Genomic DNA, 16,881 nt, shown 5'->3' on the forward strand with positions numbered 1-16,881 from the left:
TACCAAAATTAATAATATTGTTTTAATATTCCAAAAAGGATGAATAAATGTCAAAACGATGGTTCTTATAAGGGTACCGAATTTAATTTGAAAGAAATGAGCATAAAACACGCTATCTCTACCTTATGAGACTATTGTAGACTACAGTAGTGTATAGTAAATCTTTTAGCATTCACCAATCATTTAATATTTTTTGCGCTTTCTGCTGTTAAATTCGGTAAACGGACATTTGCCCCCCCCCGGACATTTGCCCCCCCGGATGTTTGCCCCCCTTTTGGACCATGGCAGACATTTGCCCCCCCGCCGTTTTCGAGGGGGCGGACATTTGCCCCCCCTCAATGTTCGAGGGGGCGGACATTTGCCCCCCCTCCATTTTCGATGGGGCGGACATTTGCGATAACTTTAATAATCTTACAAACTATCAACACCAAACATGTGTTTGTATTAAAGTGCGATCCAACACTACAATAAAAGCAATCCCGATCGCGCTAATTACCTATGTGTGCATGATATCAAAGAAGTGTTAATTAATGAGAAACAATTAAAGCAATCTCGATCGCGCTATTTACCTCTGTTTGCATGATATCAAAGAAGAGTTAATTAATGAGAAACAATTAAAGCAATCTCGATCGCGCTATTTACCTCTGTTTGCATGATATCAAAGAAGAGATAATTAACGAGAAAAATGTGACGTACTTTTGCTCAAAATACAAACTAAGAACACGGGACTCATATAATGGACGTATTTCCTATCACAAATTACAACTCACAATTCACTTCCACGAAGCAACATGGAATTCATTACGAGTAGTAGAGGCGCACCAAAGCTTTGCTTTGATAGTTTTACGTACACAAAGAAGAAAAGCAGCAAGACCACCATCACCTGGGAGTGCTCAAAGAAGCCAGCGAGGAAGGGAACAGTACGATACCAGAAGACGTTGAAGACCCTGTGCCAGCAGTTATCCAATGGACAGAAGACGGTCGAAGAGTTTCTGCAGGCCATTGGGGGTCACATCCGACTGCGTTAGGACTGAACATCTGTAATGTACCTGTAATATGATATGATGAATGTGCTAAAATGAATGTGCTATTTTGATCTTGATTAGTGAATTACTTATCATACCATTCAGAGAACAGAAACGTATTTTTTGCTGTATATACTTGTATATATGAGTGCTATAAATGTGCTATATGACTTCTGATTTGAAATAAAAATATTATAAAAGGATTTACATTGTTGTCTTACCTAAGCCTACATCGTCACATGTGTGACCTGAACGGTGTAATCTGTATTTATATGTAATTAGTGACAAACATACAAACTGGTGTAAATCGGTTGGCAGTTTGCACGTAAATTGAACAAATAGTTAAAGAAAAAAATGTTCATTTTTTTTATATATTAATATATTTTTAATATCTTGGTATAAACTTATAAAACCGGGGGGGGGGGGGGCAAATGTCCGCCCCCTCGAAAACGGCGGGGGGGCAAATGTCCGCCCCCTCGAAAACGGCGGGGGGGCAAATGTCCGCGATGGTCCAAAGGGGGGGCAAACATCCGGGGGGGCAAACATCCGGGGGGGCAAATGTCCTAGAATCGTTAAATTCACGGTTACAACCTTGTTATCAGTAGTTAATATTTTCTATAAATGCCTTATTTAGTAAGTAGTTAATGGTTTATCAGTCAAAATTTATGTTTGTTATTTATGTGTATGTATTGATTTTGAATAAGAGTGTCACTTTAAAAAATAGTATTTTTATTTTATTATGCAGTTGCAACACAAAATATAATATAAATTAACTATTTTCCATCTTTTTTTAAAACATATTTGTTTGCATCTCTTCTCTAAAACAAAATTCTTGAAAAATATATTGAGTTTCCTTCAAAGGCCTAGTTTTAGGAATGGTTGTCATGTTAATTGTCTGCTGTGTATCCCTTGTTTATGGCACTAGTGTCATTGCAGGGGCCAATTTCCTGTGTATTTGTTTATTGGCTTGGGGCCATTTAGAGTTGACAACATTTAGAGTAGAAAATAGCATTAGCTCATTAATACACAACCACTTCTTGCATAAACATATATGCATAGCAAATGTATTAATTTGACTGATTGGGAGTAAATAATAAACAAAAAAAGTAAAAAGGGTTTCATTCCATTTAAGTTGTAAAATATAAATAATTTTAATGGGATATTACAAATAATACTACTCATATTCTTATTCTAAAGCATCGAAATAGTGCTTTTAAGATTATTTAAAAAGTAATAGTAATCAAAATAAAACAATAAGTCAAACACTGACAGATCTAAGATTTGATAGTTAGCAGGAGGAAATAAAGATAAAAATCAATACACAGAATTGTGTAGTATGGGGGGGGGCTCTTAAAGAAGGCTTAAATTAGCCTTCAATGGATAGTATTTCATTAAATAATGGAGCAGCATAACCAATAATACAAAATGTCTAAAATATACGTTTATCTATTATGTGAATCAAATTAGAAATGCAATTAATAAATCTGGGTACAATGTAGAAAATATACTATAATAATTAATAACGGTGTACTTATTTGATGATGATTGCTGTCAGGCTGTCACCTTAAATCCGAACACATTTGTAAAACACGAATAAACATAAAATTGAAAGTTTCAGAAGAGTTGGAAGAAAATTTTGTTAATATATCCTTTGAATGAATCAACAATGGCACAACAATTTCACAGTTTGAGCTTGGAACAATATATAAGGCGTGAACTTTGATAATTAACTATTACAAATAACGAACAACGTGTAATTATCACCTTGTGAAACTTTAAAGAAAGGCTCATGAACTCCATTAACGTTATGTCATAAAAGTATTTGAAGATGAAACCCTTTTATTTAGAACCAAAGTTATATAATTAAAGCTATCAATTAAAATGAAAATAATGCAATGCATATTTATAAAGAAAACAAAAACATTTAAATGTCTAAATGTTTGACAAATTTATTTTATAAATCAACATCAATCATATAATTCTATATTGTTAAAATGAAAGGTCAAAATTGATTATAATTATAATCTCTATAATAGTTAACATTAAAACATCTGTTGAAACTAAACACATCATTCTAAGTTTCACTGTAAAGATAGCATTTATTATAGACTGAAGAAGCCTTATCTGGTCAGCCCCTTGTCTCCATTTAGTCTTTCCCTTGTCTTACCCTAGTGCACTACGAAGTGCACTACGAAGTGAACTGATAGTGAACACGATGTGCACTAACTGTCAAGTTTGGTCTTAACAGTACTGTACATGCCATATCCCCCGGCGGGGGGAAGGAGGGGGAATCCCCTGGAATTCCAACCCATCCCATTGTCCCCACCGCGGGGTGTATATCCCCTGGAATTCATTTATTTTATTGTATATTACTGTGATGTAATGATACGCTATTACCTGACCTAGGTATATGCACAATTGTAAGTAATATCTTTTCTAACTGCCTTTCATATAGGGTGATGATGGATGAATCAGAATGCTAGGTTACGATAGACTATTAAGTATATTAACATTGACAGAAATAATAATTCTTACTGTAGATCAGGTGAAGATCAGGTGTTGGTGCTATGCGTGTGCTGATGGACAAATCAGAATGTGAGGTTACGATATACTATTACTAGTTTAAGGTTTACATTTATTCAAATTAATGAAAATAATATTTTTGACTGCAGGTCAGATGTTGGTGCTGTGAGTGTGATGATCAATGGATCGGAATGTGTTGTTAGTGCAGTGGTTGACACAGCAAGTCCGGACCACACATGGGCTCTATTGATGCTAAGGTGGAGGTCCAGGTGGATGGGAATGGGATTGCAGAAGAGGTTGGTGATACTGATTTGAGATTTGATAGATTTGAAAATTATTCTGAACAAGTTTTGAAATGTTTAAACAAAAAGTTACATTGATGTTAAATCCTAAATTTATTGAGGACTTTCAATTTCATTCAACTAAAAGTAAATTCATTATCATAATTGATTTATATTAAGGCAAGTTCAGGCTCATCAGACTACAGCTACATCGACGTGTGGTCCTCTGAATTTACATGGGGTGGTGGTCCGCTACCACAGGAGGGGGAGTTTATCATCATACCTGCAGGCATGACGCTGCTTCTCGACACTGACACGCCCATACTATCGTTCCTGCTCATACAAGGTCAGATATGGCTTTAAATTTTATCTGATAAGTATGTGTGGGGTTTATAGCTGGCCCCATTTTTTGGAAAAATCTCAAGGATAACAGATGTAGGCATCTTAATGCATTTTAACCAAATTAATTGCTTTTATTTTACTTTACATCGCAAAAAAGTAGTTTATTATTAAAGTCTAGAATAAAATCCTTCAACAGTCTCAAACCTCTTTAAAATGAGACAATTACACAGATAATACCAAACAAAATATTGAGCTAAGCTTGATTCTGTTAAAAGAGACTAAAGCTTGATCCAGGAGTTATAGCGTGGTGAAATGTTTTTATTTATGCCCCTTGTTTGAGTAGAAAGAACAGAAAAACGAGCGTTGACATTTTCTCTACAACACTTTAGTTTTTGGTCCTTGTGTGATTAATCGAACTGAGTAATTATAAGGCTGAATACGCATGTCCCTTTAGTTTTCATTGTGATGTTGACACATTACAGGGCTGATTAGGCTTACCTCGGTTGGACCATTAAGCTTTTATAATTGGCACTTGTGCCTTGATTACGAAATTAAAGTGCTAATTGCAAACTAAAGAAAAAAAATAATTGGCCATTAATTTATGTCTTTTTTCAGATTCGAACATTAGTACAAAATTGTTATAAATATATTCTCATGTAACAAAGTACACAAACTCAATTGTATCATAAATTACTGGTTATAAGATGATAGGTATTATAAGACGCGGCAAAAAAATCTGTGAAAAACTCTAAAAAAACACTTTAAATCTATGTTTGGGTTATAGGACACATTTAAAAGTGATTAAATTGTACACCATTGGCCACCATGTTTGTTGACAGTGACTAAATAAAATTAATTCATGAAAATGGCGATGGTTAATTTAAACCATGCAATACTAATAAAAAGCAAAATATTCTTTCTGATGGTCTATCGTAACGATAACCTGTCAGGAATGAAAAGTTTTTTCAAATTAATGAAATAGAGAAACTCTGTTCATGGGATCTCTTGAACTTCATCTTCAGGAGGAAAGCTGATCTTTGATGAGAAGGACATAGAATTGCAGTCCAAGATCATTATGATCACAGATGGCGGAGTGTTACAAGTTGGTACTAAAGAGGAGCCATTCCAGAACAAGGCCATTATAACCCTCCATGGTCACCATAGAGACAGGGAACTGCCAATATACGGCACCAAGGTCCTCGCAGTTAGGAACGGGACCCTTGATCTGCATGGTAAGTGGACTTTATATTGATTGTTTGACTTAAATTAGGGTTTTAAATTGGTCTATAAAATGTTAACTAGAATTTTAAATGATCTTTATTCATTGAAGGTGGAAAAAATTCAGCAGAAAACTACCATTTATAAAATGGCAATATCTCTTCATCTTCATTTGAAATTATGATTTATTGTTCTCAGCAATAGAGATAGCAATTTATTCAAGGTAAAATTACCTTTCCTGTTTACCAGGTTGATAATTAACCATTTTTTTGTATTCTTGTGAATCTTTTAGTCATGCTCAGTATTGGTTTCTTTGACCTTGACCTGCCTGCCATGAACAGTCAATACTGGTAATGTTTCCCTTTTCCTCATTGTTTTCTGATTACAGGTATTGAGGTACCCCTGACATGGACCCGCCTGGCTTCAACTGCTAACGCAGGATCAGACTCAATCACCCTAGTGGACCCTGTAGAATGGAACGTTGGGGACGAGATCGTCATAGCGACCACCGGACACCATCACACACAGAGCGAGAATGAGAAACGAACAATTGAATCCATTTCATCGGACAAGAGGACTCTTACACTTACTGTAAATCTGCATATTTATTGAATATGGATTTTTTTTTTTAAAATGAATGTGGCTCAAAAATAACGAAGCTAGCATTTGGTTAATTTAATTAACTTTTAAAGATGGGCATATCTTACAAAAAATGTTAGTTTATTTGTTTCATCAGATCATGATAACAAAATTAGCATGCAATAAATTGTCACATTAATTTGAATGAAACTCATGTTTAAACACAGTTGCTGCGAACCAAATAATGGAGCCCAGTTTTGAGGAATGTCTTTTTTAGTGCTGGCAATATTGGCTTTGGAGCACAATTTATGAATGGTGATTGTCTTCATACCTTTCTACATATACTTCAATTATTAAATATATTTCATCTTTGTATAATTATGCTTATGTACCTGTATCAAAGTAGGTGTCTGTGATTTTATCATCTATCACTCTGTTGAAACATAGGAGTCCCTGGAGGCAACTCATGTTGGGACAACAGAGACATTTGATGGTACAGAGGTGGAGTTCCGTGCAGAGGTTGGGCTGCTCACCCATAATGTGGTTGTCCGTGGCAACGAAAATCCTGAGTGGGAAGACGAGATAGAGGCTTGTGAGGCTGGTTTTAACACTGGTCAGTTTGAAATTTCTGTTTTTATATGTGGCTATCTAACTTTTAACCATCTTGTCTAGGTTATTTGACATAAAATTTATCTCATATGAAAGTTTACATGTATGATGCATATTTTTTTGTAATCGAAAAAAGTATGCTAACTGAACATGTATTGTTGCTTGCATTCAAGCCAGTCTTTGAAGCATTGGTTTTACACCATTTGAAGAATTCGGAAAGCAAAATGATTCGAAATTATTTTTTCTAGAAAACTGACGATTCAATTTTCAGGTGAGTTTGCCACCCAGACATGTTTCCAGGGCAGATTTGGAGATGAGATCGGCAGCAGCCAGTTTGGGGCCATGATCCTTATACATGCACCTGTTGTTGACACCCGCGAAGCCCAGGCCAGAATCTCCTATGTGGAGGTCACCTTTGCAGGCCAGGCATTTAGGCTTGGCAGATACCCCATTCATTTCCACTTGAATGGTGACATGTCCACGAGTTACGTCAGAGGATGCGGTATCCACAAGACATTCAATAGGGCGGTCAACATCCATGGCACTCACAACACCCTTGTCGAGAAGACTGTCATTTATAACATCATGGGTGGAGCATTCTTCTTGGAGGATGGAATTGAGACCAATAACACAATTCAGTACAACTTGGCTGTGTTTGTTCGCGAGAGTTCAAGCTTACTAAACGATGATGTTACTCCAGCTTCATTCTGGGTGACAAACCCTAACAACATAATCCAGCACAACGCGGCAGCTGGAGGCTCCCATTTCGGCTACTGGTACAGGATGCATTCCCACCCTGATGGGCCTTCCTTCACTCCTGATGTTTGCCCTGATAATGTTCCACTGGGGAGGTTCTACAACAACACCGCTCACTCATTCGGTTGGTTTGGCCTCTGGGTGTTTGAATTTTATTTCCCACTTCAGGGTGGCTGTGGAGGTACTGAAGTGGAACCAGCCGTGTTCGAAGGCCTGTTTGCTTGGAACTGTGAAAAGGGAGCCGAGTCTGTCAATGTTGGAGCATTGCAGTTTAAGGATTTTGTGCTCGTGCAAAATAAACTTGCTGGTTATGAAGGAAAGAAGATAAACAATGTTCCGTTGTGGACAGATGACAGCCCTCTGATAAAGGACAGTCTAATTGTTGGGAAAACAACCGTCATACCAGACTCTGAGCAGGGTTGCACAAAGGGCGGGCTTGTCTACCCATATGGCAGAGGATTTAGAGCTATTAACACAAGATTTGTCAACTTTGCGGACTCAGAATGTGCCACGTTCAGATGGACAAGAATCTCAGGTACCTGTTCCTTGTTTTGCGGAGGTTACACTTACCACAACGAGCAGCTTAGGTTCATAAATGCGCCCAACAAAGCCATATTTGCGTGGGAATGGGAGGGAATTATTCTGGACAAGGATGGCACCACTACAGGAAAAGACCCTGGCTGGACGATCCTGCCCACAACTGGCACCCTGCCAAGCGACTGCGAGGTTGCTCAAGAGTTCAGTATCGGTATTAATGCTAGCGTGTGTCCCCCTCAGTACAAGTGGCACAGATTTGCGTTCAATAATATTGTACCAACGTCACTTGAGGGGAAAGACTTCGTGATTACAAATGAATATGGGACATCCAATGTTCCCTTTGCAAAGAAGCGTCTGTCCCATAAGCCAGGATGGCAGTGTGCACTTCTCAAGGGCGCCACCTACATGTTCTCGTTCGAGAATGGAGATCATTTTAAGAACATCAGCTTCACTGGCCAGTTTTATGATTTTGATGTACGTATATTACTGTATTCTTGTTTTGTTTTCTTTAAGATTATTCATCTTAGATACTTCGCCAATGTAGCTATAGAATATTTTCAGATAAAAAGAAACTAACATAGATAGGTTTCGCAAACTGAGTAAGTAAAAAGGGCGTGGATCAATGGTTTTTGTAGGTAATTCATTCTTTATCAAGATATTTGCAAATCCATATGTCTCTTGATCTGTGATAGTCATATATGGAGTCTCAAAAAAGGTTTATTTTTCTGCAGAGTGATGACTACTTGTTTATTTTTCTGCAGAGTGATGACTACTTGTTTATTTTTCTGCAGAGTGATGACTACTTGTTTATTTTTCTGCAGAATGATGACTACTTGTTTATACTTATGCAGAATGATGACTACTTGTTTATACTTCTGTAGAATGATGACTACTTGTTTATACTTCTGTAGAATGATGACTACTTGTTTATACTTCTGTAGAATGATGACTACTTGTTTATTTTTCTGTAGAATGATTACTAATTGTTTATTTTTCTGCAGAGTGATGACTACTTGTTTATTTTTCTGCAGAGTGATGACTAATTTTTTTATTTTTCTGCAGTGATGACTACTTGTTTTATTTTTATGCAGAGTGATGACTACTTGTTTATGAGAGCATCAGTGGAGACCATTCCAGATCGATTTTCTGTCGACAACGGGGCATCGTTCATCAACATGACGGAGGGCTCGATTGACCCGAACACAGCCGAGAATGGGGACTGGGAGTGGGATAATGTGAACAAGGAAATCAAATATATAGGTGATGAAATATGTACTTAGTTACAAATAATACAGCAAAATGTGACTTTATATAGAAGATATACGTGTTGTCAGACAGATATCAAAAATAATATTGTGTTCTATCTTTTTTAAATTGGTTAAAAAAAAATACAATCATCCCTATAACTAGACTAATCTGCTGCGTTTTATGACTATTGTGAATTTTCGGAGAAGGTCTCGTTTGAAAATAAGCCACATTAACATGTTTGTAATAGTAGAACAATTATTTCCATTTTAAGTCAGTTTGTTTTAATTCTGCCATTGTATTTCCATTTGTGTTCAATCTATATTAGCGTATCTTGTAAAGTAAGACTTGGTATTACAGTTCATGGCCGAACCCGTTCCAAGAGAGGAATGTCTACATACTCTGTTGATCGTGTATACGGCTTTACTGCATACAAGTGTTTCTACGAGGATTGTATACCTCCGCCTGACCCCGACACTATCCCACCCACCACGTCCCGTCCTGCAGACTTTGACTACTGGAATGATGCAACTATGTGGAATGTCACAGACGATGATTACGTTACTAATGTTGGAGGAATCACTGGTGTTCCTCAGAGCATGGATAACGTGCTGATTGCCTCAGGTAAGCATGTCTGGGCAGTCATTCATGCCATATCCCTTGGCTGGAGGGGTCTAAGAGACCCCTAAAGTTTTGCTCAATTCCCGGCCCACCTACGGGGGCTGAATATCCTGATATTAAAAAAGTATCTATAAAAAGAAAAACAAATAGTTTCATCTGACTAAGTTGTTGGGAGGTGAAAGACATAAAGAAATAAACATGTTTATTGATGTTCCATTATCTCTGTTAGTCTGAACTTATCTTAACTGATTTTAAGCATTTTTTTTAATAATAAGTATAAAGAAAATGCTTTAACAGTAAAAGACAGCAAAGAAAATACAGTTCTGGAGTGCTTAATGGAGGTCAATCACATCCCCTTGTTTGAATGCTACATTTTGTAAATCCCTTGGTTTTCTGAGCAAAAAACCTAGGAAGTCTCAGAAAAATGTTGTGTATGCTAAGCAATGTTTTCCTCTTCTTAAAATGTGGCTGAAAGTGGGCCAAATTCTCGATTCCCAAACAACTACTTTTTTTTAAGTATTGCCAAAAATCAAAGCAAGCAATGTTATAGACCCTATTTAAAAACATGACTAGGAAATATTGTAATTTGTTCAGGATTTTACAGGAGGTGCTTAAATACCGTAATCAATGGAGAAGAAACAAAATATTGTCGTTTATGGTTTTGTTTCGGTTTATTGTGTTTGAAATAATGCTTGCATTTAATTTAATCAAGGTGTAATTAGTTTCAATGACAGCATTTTTTTTAAAGTCATTGAAATATAAGTTCACAGATGTGTTCCAATTAGGATGTTGAAATTTCAATTTAAAAGAAAGGAATTTGTTTTTAAAAAAAAAAACATGAAAAATTAAAAGTACAAATTTTGATAATTTTTAGCTCTACTGGCCAAATGTGGTCGTGCGTCTGTAAACAATTTGTTGTGAACACGATACAGTCTTCAGTTTTGATTGTATCTTGATGAAACTTGTACAGTATCTAGATATCCATTAGAGCTCGGTTCCTTTCGAAAACCAGCCAGATCCGCCCATAAATGCCTAGATTATGGGCCATGAAAGTTTTAAAAAAATGCTTTCTATTTTTAGCCAGGTCTGCATGAGCGAATTCTATTTTTAGCCAAGTTTACATGTACATGTAAATTCAAGTCTAGAGTTAAGGGAGACAATTTGCAAGTCTAGGATTTTGAGAGACAATTTGCTTTTTGCTTCTGCAGTTGATTTTGTGAATTACTCTGCCTTGTTCTTGTTGAAAGCCCAAAGGCCATTTTTTAGCTTTAAGATTTGTAGTTTGCGCATTCATCTTAACAAAATTGGTTGTGAATGTTTAAGTTATGCACCTGGTGTCATTACTGGCCACACCCAGGGTTCACAGGTTTGGTAAACATAAATCTGGAAAGGTTTTCAAACCTTTTTGTGTGTTCGTGCATCCATCTCAGCACAATTGATTGTGAATGTTTGTTCAAATTGATCAATGTTGTCCTAGGATGCCCTTGACTTTGACCTTTTGACCAACTTTTTTTAACTTTTAAAACTACAGAAATTTTTACTATGAGTACAGTTTTGAAAGCATTTTTTTTTGTCAGATGACTTTTACTTGGCACATATTAAAATAGTTCATGCAACTAATCTGCTTACAATACTTTCTGGGCTCAGATGTTGAACGTGCTACGTTTTCAGGTAACCCAAACACAAAACATAAACTATATGTCTGTTGCCTTTTACCCATACATACATGCTGTAGATTGATATGACCACAAAAGCCATGCCAGTAGAGCATAGGCCCTTTTGGGCCTCTTGTTATGAGAAACAGTCCTGCTTCTCACAGAAAATAATATTTTTTCAGGCTCATGGGTTGTTGTAAACAACACAGCAGACATTCAACTAGGCACATTGATTATCGAAGGAGTACTGGAGTTCAACAACTTGGCAGAAGCCGTGTACAACCTTGAGGCTGATTATATCGTGATTCGTGGAGGTCGATTGATAATTGGTTGGCCAGAGGATCCCTTCTTGGGTCTCGTGACTATTACCCTCCGTGGAAATCACGACTCCTCCTACTTCACTCCCGGGGACGGACCAGTACTTGGATCTAAAGCTATCGGTATTCATTTTGTTGATATACTATTCACCCAGAACATTTGACTCACCAATCAGTGTAACAAATTTACTTCTCTTAAATTAATTCCGGGTCTTGATTTAAATCACGCTTAGTTAAATGATATGCAAGATAACACAATGATGAGCTGTGATCGATCAGATTTGGTGCAAATGGTTTTTTTATTGTTTAGTTGACATATATATATATTTGTTTATTTTGTCAATTAAACAAATATGTATGAATCCAGGTGTATTTGGAGGGCTGGACCTGTTTGGTAAGGACGTAGGTCTCACCTGGACGCAGCTCGCAACCACAGTAATGCCAGGGTCATCCTCTCTGACGCTTGCCCAGTCAGTAAACTGGACGGCTGGCAACGATATTGTGCTGGGAACGACCACTTTTAACGCCTGGGAAACAGAGTCTTTCCGGATAACGGCCGTGTCGGATGACGGCCTCACTTTGACTCTCAATGATACTGTGAGATACAGACATGTTGGTAAGTGAAAAAATAAGAAAAGTGGAAGTCATAATTAAAAGAACAGTGTTGAATAAGTATGTACTATAAAGCTATGTACTGTACATCATCAAATTAGTAAATAAAGCTGCACTCTCACAGATTGAACGTTTTGACAACTTTTATATTTTTTTGTCTTGGAACGAGCAAATTTTGGGAAAATGCATTGAAACCATAGTCATATAAGACTGCTGACAAAAAATTAGATCACAGGTTTTTATATTTAAGTTCAAAAATTGATGTTTTATGCATTTTTCTTAAACTGTCAATAACGGTTTAAGCTATTATAATAACATTAATTTTCGAAAGGAAATATGAAAATCTGCGATCAGATCTTTTGTCAGCAATCTTTTATCATTGGTTCGCAGCTATTTTTTCAAAAATTTGCTCTTTCCAAGACAAAAAAATAAACAAGTTGTAAACACGGTATATCTGTGAGAGTGCAGCTCAAGATAAAAATAGATTATCATATGCTTATTCTTTTTTCTTTGTCCATATCCAACGGCGAAAATAAATCTGAAAAAATCCATATCCCACTACTGTCACATTCTGATCCTTACCATGCTTTTGCTATGTGTTGAGAGCTGCTTTTAACCCACTGATGTTTATTTAAGTTTTACAAAATTTACTTATGAATCAAAACATAGTTTTTTGAAAGGTACTTTGAATTTGGGATTTATCACAGGAGGACGCTTTTTTATATCAAGTCTCCTTAAGTATATTAACATGCATCTGTGCTAAGCAGTCTCAACAAATATGTCTAGACTCACCCATGCCATGTGATACAGGGCATCAGAAAAGTTCCCAATCATAAAATTCCTTTGGAAGTTTATTAGTGGTACAACTTCATTTTTTATTTTTAGTTGGCAAGTTTTTTATTAATTTAGGAAGCTCATTTGATAAATTCCATACTGAATAACCACTCATATAATATCTCCTATTTGTATATGCGATGATAAGTTGACCATTCAATGACCTATGCACCTATACGCCTGTTTTTCTTTCTCCAGCCTATGAGGAAACACTGACCACTGGTCAGCAACTGAACCTGGCTGCTGGGGTGGGATTGCTTTCCCACAATATCCGGGTTGTCGGTGAGGACTACTCAGAGCTGTACACAGAGTCTTTCGGGGCTCGTGTTCTGGTCGGGCTTATTACACACCAGAGTCAAACATACACAGGTAAGGAGCCCTTTTGTTTAAATGTTCGTATGTTTATGTGTAAGTTATGTGATGTGTATGTGTTTTATTTTATTCTTATTTAATTGTAATGTCTTTGTTAACTTTGAGTTATAAACTGATATGATTTACTAGTACACTCGTGTACTCTCTCTGAGTCACTAAGAAACCAGTACTAGTGGCCTTTATCGGAGGCTAGGTGGTGTTATAAGGTTTGAAGCTACAATCTCTTGCTTGAGAGGTGGACATCTTTACCATTAGAGCACTCACCCTCAGTGTGTGTATATCATGTGATAAATTATGTCATATATGCTACGTCGGAAGGCAACATTTTGCTTAAAATGAAGACATGAAACAAAAATAACTTTTCTTCTACAACACCATTTTAAATGAAACAAACACTTCGACATACATGTTTATCAAAATAATATTTTGACAGTGCTCCGTCAGACAGCTGTTTTGTGAAAGATTTGCCAAAGTGTTTTAAGCAACTAGACTGGCAATTAAACTCTGGTAAAAGACCGAAGACGCGGGCCCGTAAGTGGCGTAGACTGTGCTATGTTTCACTTAAAATGGTGAAGAAATAATGAAGTTATTTTAGGTTTAAAGTGTTCATTCGAAGCAAAAGGTTGCTTTCCGACGTAGCATTTATGACGCAATTCATCACGTGGTATACACACGTTGACCCTGTACGTGTTTTAAAAACAGAATTTAGTAAAATTAAAAAAAATATATGTTTAAACTGCTATAATAATAATAATAATAATAATAATGTAAAATTGAAATACATGGAATAATAGGGAACTATCAATGCAGGTTATGCTCGCCTGTCAAATGTGGAGTTTTACCACACGGGCCAGGAAGGCTGGACTGAGGAATACGACCCGAGATTCTCAGTGTCATTTGTCGCAACGGGAACTGTCTCTAATGTAAAACCTTCCAAGGTGAGACTCCCTGCGAATGGAGGATAAAAGTTTTTGCAGAGATATTTGGTGTCATTTTGATTTTGAGTTGATTTCTGTTTTGAAAGCCAAGAAAGAATTTTTTTATTATAAATCATTAAAATTATCAAATCATTAATGTATGATGACTTAAATTTATAGATGTTTAACTTTTGTTTGGAGATAAAAATTATTCAAAAGTTTATCAAAGTATTGTCTTGATGTTGTCAGCAACGTTTTGGGCAAAAACTTAACCAAAGCCATTGCTTAAAATATCCATGAAACTTCAGATATAAGCAACCATTGACATACACACATTTGTTTATCTTTGGCTTTATTTGTTGTTGAGTTTTTAACTCAACTCAAAACATGTTTATTTTTACGTCCATAACATATACTAGGACAAATAAAAGACATTATACATGGCAGTGGTGATAAATAAAAGATATGCCTACATATAAACATGAAATGAACGCTAATATGAATATGTAAAAATACAAGTTTTATTCAAAAGAAAAGACGCAGACTTTGTTGTTTCATTTTGTAATTTCTAAACTAAATTTGCTTTATTTCTTAGCGTGTTGTGAAAAAATGCATATATAAAATGAGCAGGGGGGATAAATTTTAGAAAATTATTCAGGTTACAGTTATGTCCCTTTTTTGACTTAAAAGAACGGACAAGTGTTAGCATTTACGGTGGTTTTGTTTAAATGTGCCTTTATATAGTCTTGATCAAATTTAACATATTTTCACAACGTGCATGTTTTGTAATGTACTTTCCTTTGTTTCATGTGTCAGGTGACCAGATGTTCCTTCCATAATGGTTTCAACACGGCTGTTGGAGCCTTCGGTATTGGAAGTCTGGAGGTTTCCAACAATGTGGTGTTCGGAACTGTTGGCAATGGTGCATGTTTTATTTGTTTGTGCTTATTAAATGACTTTTTGATTGGATTTCATACTCTCCTTCTTTTCTCACAGAAATCATATTTTAAATGGTTGAATGAAGTCATTTTTTAATAATTTACTGTCCTATTTGGCAAAAAAATATTTTATTTAATTAACTGTTTTAAATTTTTTAACTTCAACACATGAAGAATTCAAACAGTATTAATATTATTTCTCGGGTTACTGTTTACTTCAGGCATGGTGACCAGTTCTAATGATACACACCTGTTAAACAACCTTGTGACTTTAATGATTGCCACAAATGCCTACCAAGACCGCATAGAAGAGTTCAACCCTCGCTGGGAGGCTGGCATTGAAGCCATGAAGTCCACAAACCTTGTCATGCATGACAATCTTGTGACAGGGTCCGAGAGAGTAGCATACCATGTGCCACCCATTGCCTGTGACGATTATTCCGGCAGTTATTCCAACAACAAGGCTTTTGGCAACATGCATGGCGTGGTTTTGTTGCCCGTGGATAAGCCAGAGTTTGAGTCTGGAGCATGTGTTAAGTTTGCCAACTTTACTGTCTGGAAGAATCATGACTATGGCATGTACTATCAGAATGGCTTCAATTTTGTTGCCGAGAATAACGCCTTTATTGAAAACCAAAATGGCTTGATAACTTTTGTTCTTGGACCAAGTGCTGTAAGTCATCAAAAAGCTGACAAGACTGTCGATGTCATTGACAATCTATTTGTTGGACAGACAAATGCCTTTGACTGTGACAAGGACGTGCAACCAGACCTGGATGACAATTACATGCTGGCAGTGAAAGCAAGGCCAAGTCTGGCACCAGATGGAGGGATGGTTGGACTTATTTTCCCAAACTTTTACCAAAAGTCTAACAATGCCCCTGGCAAGCCATGGAAAGGCTGCATGGCATATAATTCAATTGGAGGGTTGATGAGAATGTCTGGTAACACATTCGCCAAGTATGAAACTGGTTGTAAGGAAAATTTTGCTGTTTCCACTAATGTGGGAAATGATGACGGCCAGCATCCAGTGGAATCAAGTGGCGTTACTTTCGCTGATGTTCCACATTCAAATAAGATTGTCTACCACAGACCAAATGTAGGGTAAGGAATTTCTTTCTATATTTCCAAAATAATGTTGAAATCTAAGTGGTGTAAAATCTTGATATATTGATACTATAAAATTCAATCAATTCTGTATTCCACCGACCAATATTTAATGTAGGGTAAGCATTTTCTTTCTAAAATAATATTAACTTATAAGTGGTTTAAATCCTTGTGTGTTGATACTATAAAATTCAATGAATTGTTTTTAACACACACAAAATGCTGGGCAGGATATATTTTGAAATTTTGTTGGAAATGTGGCTTTGTCCGTTAAACTGTTTTTAGCTCTACTGGCCAAAGGCCAGAAGAGCTTATGCGATGGTAATGTGTACGTAGTATGTGCGTCTGTAAACAATTGCTTGTGAACACGATACAGTCTTCGGTTTTGATTTT

The 16,881-nt window shown here is 36.4% G+C and overlaps 1 protein-coding gene across 1 annotated transcript in view; it reads left to right on the plus strand.

The window, feature by feature from the left end:
• Positions 1–16,881, plus strand: part of LOC128236213 (fibrocystin-L-like) — a 60,268-nt gene that overhangs the window by 28,353 nt on the left and 15,034 nt on the right. The window contains 15 exon segments of the mRNA XM_052951098.1: positions 3,698–3,765; positions 3,768–3,844; positions 4,010–4,175; positions 5,194–5,403; positions 5,778–5,980; positions 6,416–6,581; positions 6,849–8,344; positions 8,962–9,130; positions 9,476–9,739; positions 11,574–11,831; positions 12,076–12,324; positions 13,353–13,523; positions 14,337–14,464; positions 15,260–15,365; positions 15,603–16,485. Of these exon segments, the coding sequence (XP_052807058.1) occupies positions 3,698–3,765; positions 3,768–3,844; positions 4,010–4,175; positions 5,194–5,403; positions 5,778–5,980; positions 6,416–6,581; positions 6,849–8,344; positions 8,962–9,130; positions 9,476–9,739; positions 11,574–11,831; positions 12,076–12,324; positions 13,353–13,523; positions 14,337–14,464; positions 15,260–15,365; positions 15,603–16,485 (4,614 nt within the window).

Source organism: Mya arenaria, chromosome 5, assembly GCF_026914265.1.
Source record: "Mya arenaria isolate MELC-2E11 chromosome 5, ASM2691426v1".
NCBI classification, from domain to species: Eukaryota; Metazoa; Mollusca; class Bivalvia; order Myida; family Myidae; genus Mya; species Mya arenaria.